This window comes from Trachymyrmex cornetzi, unplaced genomic scaffold, assembly GCF_001594075.2.
Source record: "Trachymyrmex cornetzi isolate Tcor2-1 unplaced genomic scaffold, Tcor1.1 scaffold230, whole genome shotgun sequence".
In the NCBI taxonomy this organism is placed as follows: domain Eukaryota; kingdom Metazoa; phylum Arthropoda; class Insecta; order Hymenoptera; family Formicidae; genus Trachymyrmex; species Trachymyrmex cornetzi.
Genome location: NW_017296957.1, coordinates 1,135,183 through 1,154,133, shown reverse-complemented (window position 1 = coordinate 1,154,133; position 18,951 = coordinate 1,135,183). Strand labels below are relative to the sequence as shown.

The following is an 18,951-nucleotide window of genomic DNA, read 5'->3' as shown; positions in this document are numbered from 1 at the left end:
CCGCCGATAGTGCTGGTGCTGGTCGAACAGTTCCTCGCAACAGGCTCATCCGTGGTGTACGAGGCGCGCTGCTTGACGTCGGGCGGTCCGACGTCGTTCGCGGCGACGGCGCCGTCGGGCTCGCTGTCGTCGATCTCCGGCAGGATCACCGGCAGGTACCGGTTAAAAGACACAACCATCGCACCGCGGCTTGCCAGGTCTCACCTCGCAGGTCGTCATTTGTGTCGTTGTTGTGTGGTCGAACGGTGGCAAGACGTCAGATGACGGCGACAGCGACGGTAGTCGCTCGTCGCACGTGAACACACGGCGACACGCCGCGGGTGTTCCTGCCTCTCCTCTCCGTTGCTTTTATTGTCGGTTCACGCGATTCCCGTTTCCCGCTGCACGGCGGACGGGCTTGACACACGTTCGTTGTTTCTCGCGCCTTCCTCCGCCCCCCTCCCCCCCCCTCCCGCGTAAACGACCCGCGGTGCACGTGCAGGTCGGCCACACAAACTCGACGACTCCCCTGGACCACCCTGGATCCTTGCCAACGTACGATTGTTATCTAAATCGCGCGCGCAAGCGTCAATAATAGCCTATCAACAGCGCATAGTACACAAACTGTCACGACGTGACACTCGTGACAGCTGTTTCGAACTCGTGAAATGATCCAAAAAAATAACAGCGTGTACAAGTGCAACTATTTTCACGGTAAAGAATCGTAGTATATTCTTTTCAATACGATCGAATTCCTTTTATTTCTTTTTTTTTTGTTGACAACAGATCAATTGGTGAACACGAGACTTTACGCGACTTTAGGAGGGGATGACGTCAAAAGACACGTGGAACGTCTGCGCGAACGAGTTGCTTCGAATCAGCTGTTGACTTCGCGATAGTTGAGCCGTTCAGCGCATCTCTTTGAAGTTTCGCTGGTCACCATGGCGGCAAACAAGACGGTTATCGTTCTCGCGCCAAACGGTCGCCGGCAGAATGTAAAAGTTACGATTAATACGACGATCCTGCAGGTGAGTCCGACGAGGATTTAGCGCGATACTTGCATTCGAATAGGTTTCATCAAAACAAAAAGGATATTCTCGATACGAATTTTCAAATAAAGATTTTCTTGCAGGTTCTGGAGGAGGTATGTCAAAAACAGGGCTACAACGTCGACGATTATGACATTAAGTGAGCATGACACTTGAGACTTCGGTTTCCACAATAATTATATAATTTCTGTAAACCATACATTACATCTCTCGTTGTTACAGACACAATCGTCAGATACTAGATCCTAACACGATATTCCGCTTCACCGGTTTGCCGAATAACGCTCAGTTGGAGATGGTGGCCTGTACAAAAACTCGTACCATGTCGAATGTCACAATTGGCATTCAGCCGGAGGATGGACAGAGAATATTGCGCGAGTTTTCGCCGGATACAACGTTGGCTCAAGCGTTGATGGAAATGTATCCTGATTCTGATCTTGAGAGAGCTGTGTTGATCTACATGCATCGTGAAGTATGTAAATACAGGATATTTCTAAATACCAATAATTTTAAGAGATGATTGTTTGTTGAAGATTAATAGGGATTTTTCATATAAACATGTACTCTTATATCTTTCTGTGAAGGATGAAATTCCTTCAAAGATGGAGATAAAAGTTGTTTTTATTATTTTTTTTAATAAGTATCCTTTTTACTAATGGAAAATGTCCACTAAATTTCATTTTTCTAACTTGCCAAAATTTAAAAAGCAAAATTAAGCTTAATTTTTAGCTTCCTCTTTCAAAGAGTTCCTCGGAGAGGGACAAAAGTATATGTTTATATGAAAAATCTCCCTTAATTTTCGATAAAAAAATCGTCTCTTAAAATTTTTTGCACTTATTAAGAAACATCATATATAATTCACTCTCTTACTTAAAAAATGACACAGCTTAAAAAATTAATAGCGAATTTAGTCACTTGCATTACACTAAGGATGCTTTCCAGCAATAGACACAATTTAACATAGTAACTTATTACATCCTTGTCTGTCAATGTTAAACAAAGATAAAATGATTCATTGTGTTAGAGTCTGAACACAATTTTTTAACATTTACTTAGACTTAAGTGTCTCTGAGAGACAACAATAAGTCACACATCATATGCCAAAACTTGTGAGTTCCTTACGTCTACAAATCTAAAAAAGTAAGAGTTATGATAATTCTTCAGACCCTTACATTACGCTATGTGTTTCTTGTTGGGCAGTATCCTAGATTATCGCATATATATAATAGCTGCATGAAATTAGCCAAGTAAAAATTTAAAAGCACATATTTTAAACAATTAAGTACTCAATATCGTCACGTTATATAACGGAATATACATGTATTATATTATTATCAAAATCGATTATATTATGTCATTACACTTATTGTTAGATACTTCATACAAAGCAGCCTTTTTAATGCACTAATCCTGTAGTACAAGTGCCCAAATTCACCATTAATTTTCCCAGGAAAGGAGAAAACTATTTCTTAACTTAATATAAAATTATTAATATTGTAATAATCAAAGAATATCGGCAAAAAGAATGTATTCTTAACACGACAAAATTCAATCATTTTTGTCATTTTCGTTTCACTACTCTTAAAGAATTTGTGACGATTTTGACGATTTTTTATGAAGTTAGTTCACTTTTAATTGATAATATAACGTTTACTCTTAATTCATTCATGGTTAATAACTCAAAATCACGTTTTTTTAATTGTGTCACTTTTGAATTAAGGAAGTGATATGGCATACCGTAGAAATTAATATTGCATAATTACATGTTTAATGCAAGCAAGCGAATGAGAGAGACTGAAAGTAAAAATGGTTCAAATCTTTCCAGGTGTGTGGCAAAGAAGCATTAGAGAAAACAACCTTAAAATCGCTGGGACTCAATAGCGGTAAAGCAATATTGAGATTGATATATCGTGATCATGAACAATTAAAAACTCAGGCACACGTATCTACGCCTTTACTTCCAAAGTCAGTTGCGAATGATTCATCGAGCGACCGAAGAGTGCTATCATCTTCACCACACTGTAGTAAGACAATAAATGAAACAATTAATTTACCAACAGAAAGCACATCAAAAACAGAAAATCAGGAAGAATCGAGAGATGAAGTGAAAATAGACACAAAAGATGAGACAGTAGATGCGTTTAGTAATAAAAAACAGGAGAAAGATACATTTAAGATAGGAGAAAGTCATCCCATTGCATCCAGCCATGAAGATCACGACGCTGGGACAAATCGGCATATTGCAGAAACATGCGCAGAAGTCCAGGAAAACGCGTATGAAATTAAGTTTGTAAGGTGTAATTGTGCATACGTGCAATTGCGTTCAAGTGATAGATTTACTTATTGAGGATTTTTATATTACAGTTAGGAAAGAGAAATGCTCTAGTGTTCAATCAAGCTGGAACTCAGGCATTGCCGAGGGAGGAATTGCCGGATAGCTTCTTCGACCTCGATCTACATGACGCAAAGACACTTTTACGAGATGCTAAGCGTCGCAGAGAGCAACTCGAGGACGCTCCGCTTCTGACGGAGGCGCAGCGTCAGCTGGATCAAAATAAGCACATTCTAGATCGATTAGTCAAATATCGTCGCGCCGTAATTCGCATACAATTTCCCGACCAATTCGTTCTTCAGGGTTTGTTCGAACCGCTAGAGACTATCAAAGCTATCAAGGATTTCATCAAAAGCTATTTGGAGAATCCGGATTGCGAATTCACTATCTGTGAGTAATGACATGCAATTATCACATTCATTTTATACAAAAGGTAAACATGTAATAATTTTATTATGGATAAAATTTTATTATATATTCTTTTCTTTTCAGATACTAGCCCACCAAGGCATATTTTAAACCCCGACGCACGACTAATAGACGAAAATCTTGTTCCCTCTGCTATCGTTTATTATTCTGGACCATCGTCGCTAAACTCGAATGTAAAAGCACAACTGACAGATCCTAGAGCCGCTGGTATTGAAGCTGTGAAATCTAGGTAAGGTATATTGATGGCATCATTTAATACAGATTGTCGTTAAATTTTGTACACTTATCTATAGAATCGCCACGATGCGGAAAGAACAAGATCCAACGACTGAAAGCGATAGAGGCACAGTTGTCGAGAGCAATCATGTCACTCCGGGACCGAGCGGTAGTGGCAAATCATCATCACCATCAACTCAGAATCAAAACAAGACACCAAAATGGTTCAAACAGGCATTCAAATAATCAATTACCTAACAGCACCGAAAGATGGTTCCTTAAATTTTAATATAAATGATAGGCTATACGGGACTCTATGAAGATCAATGTATACACTAGCACAAACGCGTATACATGGCATCATAACGTAACAGTTCTTTTAACAAGTCTTAATGAAATATACAAATTCTGTACACAACAAACGTCCGTGTCTCTCATTATTCTAATTGAAATGTACAAAGCTCTTTACACGTAAGACTTTGATGCTTAGTAAAATTAGTTACAAAAGTGGAAACAAAATGCTACATATACAAATAGTAGGATTCTTAATATCTAACTCTATGGCCGCGATAATAACATCTTATATGTTATATCTGTATATATAATTATATATAATTTGTATGAAAAACAGTGATATAGCGAGTGATGAAAAGTACAATTGTGAAATATGTATCAATGGTACTAACTGCGTGATAAAGGTGCTTTGATCGATAACATTAAGTATATATTTTAAGTAATAAATGTGTAATAATTTAGACAGTAACGAGATTTTAGTCCATTGTTTTTTCTCCTTGTTTGAAATGGCAAATGCTTAATGTATCTTGCAGAATGAAGCGAAGGTTGTAATAATGTTTACGAATGTTAACGTGAATCGACTATGTTAATCATCTATTATATATTTAGTGCCATTAACTTTGTAAGTCGGGCGGTACCGTCGTAGGCGATTGCAACTGCAAGTGCATAAGCCTTCGGACAGGACCTCCGATTATGTTCCCGGCCGGGCCGGAGCCGCCGGCCTCGGCTTCGATACTTTCTCGCAAACTTGCCTCTACGGGATCCGTGCTATTATTATCATCATCATCCGCTACCAAACTTTCGTCTTTTACCATTTGCGATTGTAATTGCGAGTCTAACAGCCGCATATACTTGTCCATATCGCCACCTTTATCCTCGTCGTCACCACCCAGTGATCCTTCTGAACTACCCTCGAACTCGTCCTCTCCTCCCGGAACAACTAAATCAAGGATACCTCTTAACGTACTGTCGAATACATCTGCATCGAAATCTATTCGCGCGCCATCCTCCGCGTCTTGCATGTCATTCTCCAGTGATTGTTCTCTATAAATGAAATTAGCAATTATCTACTTTTTCATATTTTTGCGAATAAATTATGATGGTGTTTCTCAAAATTGTCCGATTTCTCCGACAGATAGAAATCATACCCTAAGAAATGCACGCCATCAATGTCACTGGTTTGGTTGAGAAACGATTGTACTTTTTCTCGGAGACTTAAAGATTCCTGTTTCTCTAATTTTTTATCCTTAACATTGCCCCAGTGTTGGTTTAAATATGTTTCTAACTGCACTGGATCCACATTTAGCCAACTATCGGTATCTGCAGGACTCAGCGTACTCTCGTCTTGAGCTGGGTACAGAAAATACACTTAATTATAATTAAATGTGTGATATTTAACAGTCTGGAAATTATTTGCATACTACTTTTTAAAATAGCATAAATATATACCACTAATTCATCTGTATGCTACTTTTTAAGTCATTTAAATATGTAAATAAATTACCATGCATTTCAATGTCATTCGTCTGTATGTTCTCCCATGCTTCTAAGACTTTTTGAGCATCGCTTTCATACAAATTCGTTAGATTATCAAATAAAGTAGCATGCTTCAAGAAATACTCTTTCGCCGTAGATAGTAGCTTATCACGTTCCTGACTACCTTCCAACAGATCTCTAAAATAACCGTTCGCCTCTAAACGAGCTAGGTAAGCGTTGAAAGCTGATTCGTTCAGCTTTAATTTTTCAGTATCGTCGGGAACGTCCGACTGTTCTTTGGTACGTTTTCTACGTTCCTCATTGGCCCGAGCTACTAGCATCTCTAAGCCGCATGCTATTTTAACTCCGAGAACATGAGCATTATATTTTGAGCAAGTTGCAGGTGGTATGTTCCAACCTGTTCTTGGATCACCAGTATAACGACAGTGCGTCGCCATCGCGTACAAACACTTGGTCATTTTAACATTGACCATGGTTCGTTGTTCGGGAGGGAAATATCTCATGGCACGACAAACCTACAATACATTATAATAACAAATACGATGTAAATAAAATCAATAATACAGGAAATCCTAAGTATTCTAAAAGATTTTAAAAGGTGAATTCTTTAACTCAGACCATATACAGTCATATCCTGAATTAAATTTTAATCCATTTTTATCCTGAATTAAATATGAGAAATCACTTTATAAATTTTTTAGAACACTCAAGGACCACCTTGTATACGTAAAGAGTCAAATTAATTCTATTGTACTTTGCGTTCAAGTGGATCCGAATGGCAGATAGTTCTAATCGCTGGAGCTATGAGTCTTGGTTCTAGACGAAGTATAGAGGCAGCCTTCTCCGGAAGGAAGGCTCGGGCCTTGTGCTTCCTCTTCTGAATCTCATCAGGATAAATGCCAATTCGCTTTTGTAATACAAGCTGCACCTTCTCGGACATCTTAGAGATATGCGGCTTGCCATTTATGTTATTTAATAAATTAGGAAACGACGTTCCCCTTTCTCTAATAACATGAATATCACCGTTATGAATGAACACACGATCCTGGCACGTTTCAGGGCTGGCCCAGAGTGGTAGGACATGGGCGCCTTCTATCAGAAGAAACTCTCCGTCCGAATCTACCACTCTAGCGATCAATCCGTCGAAGACTTTGGTGAGCCTAAATATTAGGAACACCGTCAACCATTCATCTCCTATATCCTCATCAAAACGCTGATTTGCATAAATGTGAGGCAAGGTATGGTAATCTAGTAAAAAATGATTAATTATTCTTATTGTCTAGTTGATTATCTTAAGGAGTAAAACTGCAACAAGTGGAAATGAAAATATTTACCTTCCTCCACTGCTGATCCCTCGAGAGTTCGATTCAGCAGCATCGCCTGCTTGGTTCTAGGACGGAAAATTAAGCTGTCACTATGCCAGATATGATCGCCAACGAACGAGGCGATTTCCTCGTTGTACTTGGCGATCTCCTCGCTCAGCCTCGCCTCCGTCACCGCGTCCGGGTCGGACGCATAGCAGAACTTGGGATAGAGGAAACACTCGATGGTATCCTCCACCTTGGTCTTGTGCGTGAACATTGCATTTGCCATTTTCTGGCGTTGCATTTAAAATCCCCAAAATCGTATTCCCTCCCGTCGAGTGCGCAAGCCTACGTCACCGCGTTCAACGGTTCAGCTTGGAACAGACGCGGGATTGTTTCACGGCGTTCGGCTGCCATGGGCGTTCCTCGTGGATGACCGCATAGACCGATAAAAAGCGTGACTGAAGTTGTTTACTGCATTATTTAAGACGCGGACCATAACCTATGCGGGACCGCCTGACCGCCATCGAATCGACGCAGCTCCAGGGCACGCGCGCTGTGACGCATGAGCCTAACCCTAACCTAACCTCCGCGCGATCTAACCTCCGCCATCGCGCTTAATCATTCAAGGGATGCTGTCTGACACTGTCTGACGCGGTGGTCGCGTCGTAGTGCTCGCGTTCGGTGTATTCGTGCGAATTACATGTAGTTACGTGCGATGGGGCGCGACGCGGAGCGTAAAAGTGGAGACGCACGTTTGATTCTCCGCTGAGGGAGACGACGGAAGTGGATAATTCTCACCGATGAGGTCGTCGTCGTAACGAGACAGTCATTCAGTCTCCGATGGACCCGGCTTCCTCGGTCGCACGCCGTAATCGACGGTAATCGCGAATGAGCCCCGAAGAATAATGGCGATCATCAGGAGCCACCCGGGCGGTCGGTCGTCGAGCTGCCTACGCAAGTACCGGCTGATCTTTGCCTTTGGCATAACTGTGCTATGCGTCCAGGTCTACCTACACACGTTCTTCGGGCTGGACAATGACAAGGGCAAATCCAGCCGGCTGTCGTCTGGAGAGGTAAGCTTCATCTCCTGGAAGACAATAAGTTTGTTTCTTATATTGCAACACTAGACTGTTCTAGAACAAACTTTTTTTTCGCTTTTACCTAGTATCAATTACATAATACCTATTTCAATTTAAATAAAAAAAGTATATGCTAATTTAACTAAAAAAACAGACCAAATAATGATAGAAATAATGATAGAATACCTAATATAGAAGAGTGCTAAAATGCTTTTCTCTTATATAACACTGAATATTATAATACATAGAATACTTACAAATTTATTACTTGATACTCTCTGGCAAATTGCAGGGTGGTTCTTCTCAACCAGAGGAGGATGAAGGTCTGCCGAAAGGTTTACGTCAGCTGAAACTTCCACCCGACAAGCAGACAAACACAAACAAGCAAACTCAACTGCAATCCCAGCTAAGAAATCGCACCGCCAAAATAAAACTAGATCGCAAGTCATTGAACTTCACACCTGTGTGTGAAGTTACGGTCCGGGAGGCGGTGAGCGCCATAACGCGTGCTCAGAATCAAGCATGCAAGCAACGCATTGTCAATGTGACGTGCCTTAGCCAGCAGGGTTTGTTGTACCCAGAAAGAGTACAATCTTTGTGTCCCCATTCTCCAGGTTTTACAGGCATACCGATCAACTTGGGCTGCTTCAAAGACGACAAAACGTTGAGAGCACTTTCCGGTTATTATCACGTCTTTAAAGGGAACAATACACCTGAGCGTTGCGCTTATATGTGTCTTCAATCGGGATTTCCATATGCTGGTACAGAGTACTCGTTAGTATCTTAGTCAATTTACAATTGATATACAGAATGACAAAAAAGTTTGACCACAAAACATTTTATCATTTTGTGTTTATCTAATTATTACTTGTGTAACAATCTGATATTATTGACATTAAGACGTCATTTGGATGTTTACTAAAATGAGATAAGTATTAGTTTGCTATTTGGATAGTAACATATATTTAAAAAAATTAACCCTAAAGCACTAGTTACATCTTATTAAAAAAAATTACTAAAAGGACTTTTAAAGAACTTTTAAAAAGAATATTAGAAGGACTCTTTTTAGTTGTTTGGGAGAATTTATCTATAGAATAATGTATGGTCCTGAAGTGCCTTAAAGATTGTTCCAAAAAGTTAAAGGTATCCATTTTAAATGTTAATTATTTTTGGTATTTATAATAATGAGATATAACTAACACTCCAAGGTTTGTTTTTTGGTATATATATGTTACTAATGTCAGTTGCTAAACAAAAAACTTTAGCTAAACCTTTTTGTCATTCTGTATATATGAATGCTATGCAGCCTTTGAAACACCATCTGATTTTAGGGTAGAATGTTTTTGTGGAATGGAAGAGCCGCTACAGACAAAACGTTTACCAGATTCGAGTTGCAATATGAAGTGTTCCGGCAATCCAAAACAGACGTGTGGTGGTTATTTAACTATTAATATATATTGGACTGGAATTCAAAGTATGTGAGTGCAAGTATAAAATGTAGGCATTTATAGTATTATTAAAGAGCATTTTTTGTTTCGACAGAATTTAAACCTCAAGAGGCAAGAAATTCGAGTTTAAAAAATGAAATCGAACAACCTGTGCGAATAGCTTATCTGCTGACGGTGAACGGTAGGGCGAGTCGGCAAGTGAAACGACTTATCAGTATTTTATATCATCCCTCGCATTTATTTTATATTCACGTTGACGCGGTAAGTTCGATAACGGTAAAAAAAAGAATTATTTTAATTTTAATTTAGATAAGAAATAAAAACAATTCGTTTGCATCATTATAAAACACAAATTTTTTAATTACAATTATCACAATTCATTACATATTTCCATTTAAACTTTTTCTTTAAATTTACAGTGTTTTCCAAATTGTTTCTATTATAAACTTATTATACGAATGTAATAACAGATTGATAAATAGATCAATGTATCAATCAAATTGTATTTTTTCAGAGGCAGGATTATTTATATCGTGAAATGTTGGAATTGGAAAAATCGTGTAAATTAAATAATATCAAAGTGGCAAGAGGAGAAGGTCTGCGACACGCGAGTATTTGGGGTGGCGCGAGTCTTTTGACGACATTCTTGAAGTCTGCGCAACAGATGCTCGCGTATCATCAACACTGGGATTTTCTCGTAAATCTATCAGAGTCCGACTTCCCTTTGAAAAGCAATAATCAGCTAATCGAATTTCTTAGTTGGAACAAGGGTATGAACTTTGCGAAGTCACACGGAAGGGAAGTTCAGCGTTTTATAGCTAAACAAGGTTTAGACAAGACTTTTGTCGAATGTGAAGCACGCATGTGGCGAATCGGTGATCGAAAATTACCAGATGGTAATTAAAATCATATGTTTTTATTTCATATACGATTTTTATCGATAGCGTGTACACATTTTTTTACTAAAGTATTTTTCGAGCACTGTTTGGTAAATTCATTTACATTTATTGTTTATTGCTTATGTTTTTCTGTTAATTCTATATACAAAGTCTATATCATCATGCGGATCTGGTCTTTAAAACGGTATTCCATTATTTTATATTGGTATATGTATTACTACATGCTTACATATATAATAAGAAATTTTTTAAAGATAGATAAATGACTATATAAATATTGTCCTTAGAATTGTTTAGCATTATCTGTTTTGAATTTTTCAAGCAAAGAACATTTCAGTGTTAATAAAGGTTTCACTTGATGCAACAAATGCTTTGAAGTATTTTTTAATTGGCTCATTAGTAAATGCAAATTATTTCTTCTAGTTGGTCAATTGAATGCTTCGAAGTATTTAATTGATCAACAGTAATGTTAAGTGGATTGCACCTACAATTCAATCTCTGGTATATTAAAAGATTATTTCTTAAGATAAACAGCATTGATATAAACCTGCCTGCATATATGTGTATATATGTGTGTGTATGTAATTATTATATACAATGTTTTATTAATTTTACAGGTATTCAAGTCGATGGTGGTAGCGACTGGTTTGCTCTGAGCCGAGACTTTGTCGAATACGTCGCCAGTCCAAATCCTGATCAGCTGGTATCCAATCTCTTAAAACTATTCAAATATACCTTGCTGCCGGCTGAATCATTCTTTCACACGGTCATAAGAAACTCACGATTCTGCAATACTTACATAGACAATAATCTGCACATGACTAATTGGAAGAGGAAGTTGGGTTGCAAGTGTCAGTACAAGGCCGTGGTGGATTGGTGCGGATGCAGTCCAAACGATTTTAAACTCGAGGATTTTAATCGGTTACGAAATACGGCGGATCGCAATATATTCTTTGCTCGTAAATTCGAACCTATTATCGATTATAGAATTATAGACCGCGTGGAAGAATGGTTGTATCCTGATCGAGTGAACAAAACGACTAGATCACGGGGCTATGATATGTATTGGCAAAGTCTGTATCATCATGCGGATCTGAGTCCATTACCAGATGATGCATTGCTAACGCTCTCATATTCTTTGGCGAGATTGGTTTACCGCAAACTGAACATGGATCACAAAAGTATTCGCTTGCTGGAAAATACTGCATACTTTCGCGAGAACCGTTTCGCTGGTATATTAATTCTGGCGGAGAGTAAAAAGGAACTCTTCGATGTATCCGCACTGCCTGACACTCGCGCGAGACGTGTGGAGGTTTTGATCTCTATGCGACACAATTTTTCTGCTAGTAGATTATGGTCGGGAAAGATACGAAGTCTTTCTGTTAGCACGGATTACGATCAAAAGGAACAAACATTTAGAAACTTGATGGGTAGTATAGGGCCGTATTCGACTCCGGTCTTGGCCTATGAGTTTGACGCCGGTGTTACAATACCGCAGAATGTATCAATCCTATGGATTGATCCGCATGGCCGCCTCGCCGACGTGAATCATATGCTGCTCGAAGAAATGACCTTGGTAATTATCATATGCAACACCAAACGTTTTCTTATAGTTGGAATTTTAAAAATTTTTTCCTCATTTTATAACTAGGTCTTGTGTAACTTCATGAATAGAATTGTTCTTTTTAGCTAAACTTCTTGCACAGTTCATTTTTCTTCTTTTTCTCTTCACATTGGAGAAAAAATAGAAAAAATGAACAGTGCAAGAAGTTCAGTTGAAAAGAACAAGTCTTGGTTTTTTTCAGGTGGGACATGTTAAGCCGCAGCTAAACGAACAATTAGCCGTTGGTACTTGGCGACTATTATTAGTTGCCGACACTCAGCTGATAGCGAAATTAAAATTCTTGGTAATTCCGTTGTCCTATTGGAAGACCAAGAGGATAGACTTGGATAAGGCGAAGGAGATAATAGACGGTCCGAGCACCGTCTATCATATTACAGAGGAAATGAATAAAAGCTTGTCAAAGTTAGTGAAATCCGCGATAGCAAATGAGCAGATTACACACAGTCAAAATAGGATCGGCGAGGACCTCGACGATTGGCTGGACAGATTAGTATACGAGCACTACGAGATCGACGAGATGTGCGATGCTGATCATGAGATTCGGTCCGAATCGAAGCTACAAAAGTGTCTCGACACCCCTTGGAGCTCTTTGAGCCCTGATTCAAAGGCTGATACTCGTAACCTATGTCAAAACTACTAATTAATTATTTTACCAACTACGTGCCATTTTCGCCGTTTTGAAACCTATTGTACATGTATAAAGATTGCAAGACATCTTTAGATATTTTTATATCAATTAAACTGTACATATATATATATACTTCATATTTATAAGACAAAAGGTATATATATAAATATATGTATACATAAATTTTTGGTATATGTTGTGTGATTAATATTTCTGTCGGATATTTTCACATTAAAGATTAATGGATTATATTGATAAGGTGAGGTGTCGTTTTCTTTACAGCTTAAGAAAATGCCGAAAGAGATGTTTTAAAGAATTCTTAGATCGGTAGTCGGTTCTTATATTTAATATATATAAGATAAGATAATATATGACCGTCTTAAGTACATTTAAAAAATGTTGTAGTCAATTACAAGTCATATTAATATCTTAAGATATTACTTAAGACGATCTTAAAATAAGAACAGACTACGAATACCGGCCTTAGAATTCTCTTGGTTGAAAAACTTATTTTTTTATTTAGTGATAAATGTAACAATGTGTTACATATTTAATTGAGACAAAGGAATAATACTTTTGATAATTAGTTAAAAAAGATATAGTTAAATATTTTATTGTTATATTATTATATTATATTATTTTTACATTTATAATATGATTTACATTTTATTTTAAATTTCCCTCTTCGAGATTTCTATCATCTAGGCCTTAAGCTCTGTTCATTCACATAACTCGTGTTTAAGCTGATATTCATAAGTATCATACAATCTTAAGATATAAACTAATCACATAGCTGTATCTTAAGAATTACTTAAGACGAGCTTAAAGTAAATTAGTGTGCGCTTTTTTAGCGTATGTGACGTGTGCTTTTTGAAGTTAGACATTTTTGGAACCAATTTGTTATGTCTAGATTTTCTCATAATGTTAAAAAATTCAAAAATATCTCTTTTCATCTATTATTTATATTTTATCCTTTATATTAATTTTTTATTCGAAAGTTTCTCCAAATATCAAGTACAAATGCAAACGTAAGCCGGATTGAAAGCAAGAGATGTAAACAAAGAACCTAGGAGGAGAATATAAAAAAAACGTCATTTTTTTTTAAACAATCGCACTCCGGTACTTCGGAATGCTTCGTAATCGTGTCATCATGGCGTCGCCAATCAGATTCGCCGTTTCGTATCTCTCATCCCCTTAGCAGGAACTTCACGTCACTTCACGGTACGCGTGATACGATCCATCGAGTTATTTCGTAGTTGCAAAGTCGCACCAAGTCGCACGCGCAGGAGTGGAGTGGAGTGTCTGCGCGAGCCGACCGTGTTGACATCTAGGAAGTTTAAGATGTCGGGGAATGTTTTGTGCTACGAGCCGCTGGTATGTTCGCGGACGAAATGACTTGCTTGTGTGGTGCCCGTCAGCTAAATTCCGGCCTAAGTTAAATCCCAAGGTGCTGAAAGAGCGTCCCGCCGCCGGTGGGACCGTGCCAGGTCGTCCAGTCGTCATTCGCCACCGACGCCGACGCCGTCGCCGAGCGGGGACTGGGGAGTACGAGATAGACCGAGGGCAGAAGAGAGTAAGAGACGAGACGAAGGCGCCGAGGACTGGTGCCACAGTGTATGTGTGTGTGCGCGCGTAACACTGCCAGGACCTGAAGGTATCCGTGATCCCGGGAGTCGCGTTCCTCTTTTCTCATTTCTCTTCCCGGTACTCGCGTACCGTACCGAGTGGACAGGTGAATTTAATCGTCGGGGGAGGCGGACGGAATTAGGTGGACGGTGGAGGTGGAACGCGGGACGATACACACGTGGTGACGATTTTCCAACAATCATCTCAGCTGTGATGGGAGCCAAGGCGAGTACCGTGGCACAATCCGCTGGTGGCAACGGTCAGTCCTCCACTGGGGCAAATGAGACCACGATGCAGGGCTTCTCCATGCTTCGCTCCCTGCCTGGAGGCGTGGGTATGCTTCAGCATCAACATCAGCAGGCCAATCAGTCGCAGAACTCGCGTATGTCCGGGGACAGTAGACAGCGTGCACGCTCTCTGAGTTCCGTGCCGGATCTCTCCTCCGCCGAGCAGGCTAGCCTTTCCACCTCGGTCGGGGTAGGGGTTGGCCAAGCCCTCGGTCTGCCGCAGCTCGACTCCGACGACACCGACGAGGAGAGTGGTCGCGTCTACGCCGCTCACAGCTTGCCTTCGCACATTTGGTCCCTTAACGGTAAGCCCAAGTCTCGTCTACGTGTTTATGCATCTGTCTATAGACTGGACCCGGAAACTGCTAGCTTCCAGGTCGTCAAACTTGTCGATTACGCGCGCGTTATCCATAGCGCATTGTTCAATTCTTACTGCGACGCTGAGAGTTAACAAATCGTCTTTGTATCATTGACACGTGAATCATTCAACAATTCTTTGTTATTCCGTATCAAGAGAAAGAGCCCTGTACAAACGGTACTGTCGAGACAGAGTCATCTGATCGTTCGTTAGCCAGTCATTCGTCGCGCGTCTCTTCATCTGTCGTATGTTTATTCGCGTGACAGGATTGTTTTTCAGTCTGTGCCATCAGGCGAGAGACGCGTTTTAAAGGATCTCGCTCTCGTCTCGCAGGGCTTTAATCGGCGGTCTCTAACCTAATTGCGAGGCGAACGCCGCAAAAAAGCGAGGTTAGGTCGCGCAACCGCGAAAGCTCCGCGGACGAAGTTGGTGCGCGACGATGATTCGCGGGTGGGACAGGGGGCGTTTGTTTTGACGCGTGTTGCCGGGGTGGTTGGCCCGGTAACCGCGTACCACAATCGATGATAGCCCGAGGACACATCAGCGGGGCCTGGATAAATTTTGAATCGGCGAGAAATATTCGTGGCGTAAAGGGAGAACGAGGAGAAAGGGCGTGTCAGCTCTCGCGTGAAAATCACACGCGGGTGGGAAAGATGAAGCACAGGAGAGGATCGCCGCGCGGGACAGCGGCCCACGGCTGAGGTTATGTCGGGTCTATTATGGGAATTATAGTGAGCTCGTGCCTGAACGAGCACGAGGCCGAGGCTGTGGTCCCAGTGGATCGGGTCAGACGGGTCTTTTACGGTATTTGCGTTCTTCTGATTTGCAATCCCCCCCTTGATTTTTCTCCTTTCTCTTCTCCACCTGTTTTTTTTTCATCCTGTCTCTTCTGACACTCTTCACCTTCGTGTTCAAGGTCTAAAGTGTCCTGTATGCTCCAAGTTTATTCTACCGGATGATATCGAGTGTCACCTGGTCATGTGCCTGACCAAGCCACGACTCAGTTATAATGGTAAGTGGACCGAGTGGTGACAATCTTGTATATCTATCTTGATTAACAACAGATACCATTTCTTAAATTTCCCTTGTTTATTAGTCGGCAAATCGTTTGCCTCGGAAGTGGTGCTTGTCTGATTTAATTAATTAGCTGATGGTAATTATTAGGATGGTAATTAAGTACGCCTTTGCTTATTTCCATGACAGAGGATGTGCTGACGGATGGAAAAGGCGAATGTGTCATTTGTTTGGAGGAGTTACAATCTGGAGATCTAATAGCCCGCTTGCCCTGTCTCTGTATATATCATAAAAAGTATGTACGATAATAATGCGATTTGTCTGTTATTTTGTTTTAATTCTTCATCTACATATACTGCAAAAAATATTGGTGTGGATTTGTAATTCTTGGTATTTATATCAATGTCATTGTAGTATGGATTTTAAACCCATGATGTTAAATTCACATCATATTATTGATATTAACACTAACATGGTGAAAATTAATAGACACCATTTTGTGTTAAATCCACACTGACGTTTTTTTTGGAAAGAAAAACAGAAAATATGTTGATAATAGATGTGTTCACGTAGCTTAAAATCTCAAAAAAATTTTGCACTTAAAATGAAATAAATATTTATTCAGAAGTTGAACAGACCTGACAACGTTATTTGGTTATCCTCAAAAAATTAATTGAAAAAATATTATAAGTTGCTATAAATTGTTATAAAAATGTTAGTATATATCGATATTATTATATCACTTTTTAATATTGAATTTTTTAAATATTAAAATATAATAGATATAATATATAATAGATAATATCGTTTTCTTACTTCTAAGGTAATAACCCAAAAAATTAAATTTTTCAAAAAGATAAAAAACTATTTTTTAATTTAACAACAAAAATTGATTGATAAATTAATATCGACAAAAAGAATATATTCTTAAACCAGCGATTCGCGATGTTTGTTTGTATTTTAGTAAATTACTAGAAATTATGCGTTCCGTGTGGTATAATTCTTAGTAATTTACTAGAACCGAAGCAAAAAAACGTGTATCATGTGCTGCTGGTTTTAAAAACATATTGAAAAGTCTTTTTTGTCATTTTTGTTTCAAAGTTACCTTTTTTTAGTTATGATTTTAATATTCTACAAAATTATAACAAATTCAAATAATATAATAATAATTAAGGTAATAAGTAATCAAAGGTTACAATTCAAAAAATATCACTAACAGTTTATATTCATCTAATCCATTCATGATAATAATTCGAAAATTATATTTTTCTAGTTGGATTACTTTTGAAGTAGAAGAACGATATAGTGTTAAAATAATACTTATATTGTTATGTATTATAAATACAAATCATTAATTACTTTCATAAATTCAAAATATCACCTTCGGTTAGTTATGTTACATTATGATAAGATAGATAATATAAAATTTCATGTTTCTTTTAGCTGTATTGATAAGTGGTTTCAAGTGAATCGTAGCTGCCCTGAACATCCTGGAGATTGATTTGTACCTGCTGAACTTGGTAGAGTATAGTGGAACAAGTTGCTAGCCCAATGGACATTTATGTCGATGGGATTGAGGTGGCAGGAAATGGCAGAAATTTTAAAAGAAGCTAGTCAAGGTGGCTGCTAGTCCGCAATGGTGATTGGTGCGTGCGGTGAATTGTTCGACTGAACGAGACTCACTCATCAAATCGAACATACGGAAACACAGATGTTTGATTCAATCCTCAATTCTGCTACTGTTAAGCGGAGGACTTAAATAACAAAAAAAAATCGCCATAGGATTCAACGATACACAATGCTATTACCTATACGTATCTATAATTAATCTATTATTGCTCTATCGCTTAATATCAATTGTACTATATTTATAAATTTTACTTAGTTTTACATCTTGAACTCAATTTAGCGCTTAAGCAGGACAATCTTTATTATTATCAATCATGATTTCTTCTTTTCTTATTCTTTTTACGATTCTTTGTTTTTTCTTTCTGGAAAAGGGGGACTGGACGAATCTTAGTCAAGGAGACCTGCATAAGAGCAGGTGAGCTCTACCTTAGATAAGTTAATTATATACTTTAATTAATTTTTAGTATTGAGACGATATATCGTAATTTCCGTTGTCTGTTGGGGAATGAGTGCTAGAAAGGATATTTTTGATACTTTCATAAAAGGGAGAGCCAGAATGTGTATAAGAGTTTCGAACGCTGGAGATGACGACGTAACACTGTTGATGCTGTAGTAACAATAAAGGTTCTGATTTAACCTTCCTTACTGAGATTCATACTAATGTGATAATCTCTTTTGTTGTTATTAGAGAGAATTGACACGCTCCGTGTTACCGAGATGTACAGTCTATTGTCGATTACTGAGGATTACCTACTGTATAATTAATCTCTTTTGTATATGGATAAGGATTGACATAACCCAGCAGAAGTAGTTTTTGTAATACGAACAATCAAAGTCTATCATTGTTCCGATAATATATGCGCAAAATTGTATATGTTCGGCTCGGATTTGTCTTTGCGTGCGATTTAAAGATACAAACTAACAAAGCAATGAGACGAATACGATGAGAACAGAAAAGCGAGAGCGATACGATGCAAAAACGAGAGGAACTAGAAATAAATTATATTAATAAAAATCGAACGTGTAAACATAAAGTATGTACATATATACGTGTATATATATATATATATATATGCATACTCTCGCGCACTTTCTCTGAACAGATATTTAAGTACCAAGCTAAACACTTTTCACTGATGAACAAGATATAAACTGAAACATTTTTTTTATGAGCCACAAAAAAGTCGTTCGTTGGACTGCAAGCGGTCTTTAAAAAAGATTTATTCGGAGCTTTTAAAATATATTTATTATTATAA

The 18,951-nt window shown here is 38.6% G+C and overlaps 5 protein-coding genes across 5 annotated transcripts in view; 3 read left to right on the top strand and 2 right to left on the bottom strand.

Moving 5' to 3' along the window:
- The window catches only part of Naa60 (N-alpha-acetyltransferase 60), a 2,499-nt gene extending 1,911 nt beyond the window's left edge, over positions 1-588 (bottom strand). The window contains exon 1 of the mRNA XM_018507155.1: positions 5-588. Coding sequence (XP_018362657.1) covers positions 5-179 — 175 coding nt within the window. The 5' untranslated portion in view covers positions 180-588. The remainder of the gene's footprint in view (positions 1-4) is intronic.
- A 185-nt stretch (positions 589-773) lies between these two features.
- Positions 774-4,589, top strand: LOC108760954 (tether containing UBX domain for GLUT4). Its single transcript, XM_018507269.1, has 7 exons — positions 774-1,007; positions 1,112-1,167; positions 1,251-1,500; positions 2,854-3,318; positions 3,393-3,750; positions 3,853-4,018; positions 4,083-4,589. Exons 1-7 carry the CDS (start codon positions 921-923, stop codon positions 4,249-4,251), a joined length of 1,551 nt encoding a protein of 516 aa, XP_018362771.1. The 5' UTR covers positions 774-920; the 3' UTR covers positions 4,252-4,589.
- A 119-nt stretch (positions 4,590-4,708) lies between these two features.
- On the bottom strand, positions 4,709-8,003 carry ecd (ecdysoneless cell cycle regulator). The gene is made up of 5 exons (XM_018507268.1): positions 7,131-8,003; positions 6,551-7,044; positions 5,804-6,311; positions 5,448-5,649; positions 4,709-5,343 (listed from the first exon to the last, which is right to left on the bottom strand). The coding sequence occupies exons 1-5, from the start codon at positions 7,402-7,404 to the stop codon at positions 4,914-4,916; spliced, it is 1,908 nt and encodes a 635-aa protein (XP_018362770.1). The 5' UTR covers positions 7,405-8,003; the 3' UTR covers positions 4,709-4,913.
- A 5-nt stretch (positions 8,004-8,008) lies between these two features.
- On the top strand, positions 8,009-12,919 carry oxt (Xylosyltransferase oxt). The gene is made up of 7 exons (XM_018507267.1): positions 8,009-8,176; positions 8,475-8,956; positions 9,514-9,656; positions 9,725-9,891; positions 10,145-10,526; positions 11,147-12,105; positions 12,335-12,919. Exons 1-7 carry the CDS (start codon positions 8,009-8,011, stop codon positions 12,791-12,793), a joined length of 2,760 nt encoding a protein of 919 aa, XP_018362769.1. The 3' UTR covers positions 12,794-12,919.
- Positions 12,920-13,901: 982 nt separating this feature from the next.
- Positions 13,902-18,724, top strand: LOC108760969 (E3 ubiquitin-protein ligase znrf1). Its single transcript, XM_018507295.1, has 4 exons — positions 13,902-14,999; positions 15,969-16,064; positions 16,256-16,361; positions 17,510-18,724. Exons 1-4 carry the CDS (start codon positions 14,621-14,623, stop codon positions 17,565-17,567), a joined length of 639 nt encoding a protein of 212 aa, XP_018362797.1. The 5' UTR covers positions 13,902-14,620; the 3' UTR covers positions 17,568-18,724.
- The last annotated feature ends 227 nt before the right edge of the window (positions 18,725-18,951 follow it).

Coding starts and splice junctions, on each gene's coding strand:
- LOC108760954 (XM_018507269.1), top strand. CDS start 921: ATGGCGGCAAACAAGACGGTTATCGTTCTCGCGCCAAACGGTCGCCGG. Junction 1,008..1,111: donor TTAATACGACGATCCTGCAG/GTGAGTCCGACG, acceptor ATTTTCTTGCAG/GTTCTGGAGGAGGTATGTCA. Junction 3,751..3,852: donor GGATTGCGAATTCACTATCT/GTGAGTAATGAC, acceptor TTTTCTTTTCAG/ATACTAGCCCACCAAGGCAT.
- ecd (XM_018507268.1), bottom strand. CDS start 7,404: ATGCAACGCCAGAAAATGGCAAATGCAATGTTCACGCACAAGACCAAG. Junction 6,312..6,550: donor CGGATCCACTTGAACGCAAA/GTACAATAGAAT, acceptor AATGTATTGTAG/GTTTGTCGTGCCATGAGATA. Junction 5,344..5,447: donor GATGGCGTGCATTTCTTAGG/GTATGATTTCTA, acceptor TTTCATTTATAG/AGAACAATCACTGGAGAATG.
- oxt (XM_018507267.1), top strand. CDS start 8,009: ATGGCGATCATCAGGAGCCACCCGGGCGGTCGGTCGTCGAGCTGCCTA. Junction 8,177..8,474: donor GCCGGCTGTCGTCTGGAGAG/GTAAGCTTCATC, acceptor GGCAAATTGCAG/GGTGGTTCTTCTCAACCAGA. Junction 12,106..12,334: donor TGCTCGAAGAAATGACCTTG/GTAATTATCATA, acceptor GGTTTTTTTCAG/GTGGGACATGTTAAGCCGCA.
- LOC108760969 (XM_018507295.1), top strand. CDS start 14,621: ATGGGAGCCAAGGCGAGTACCGTGGCACAATCCGCTGGTGGCAACGGT. Junction 15,000..15,968: donor GCACATTTGGTCCCTTAACG/GTAAGCCCAAGT, acceptor TTCGTGTTCAAG/GTCTAAAGTGTCCTGTATGC. Junction 16,065..16,255: donor GCCACGACTCAGTTATAATG/GTAAGTGGACCG, acceptor TTTCCATGACAG/AGGATGTGCTGACGGATGGA.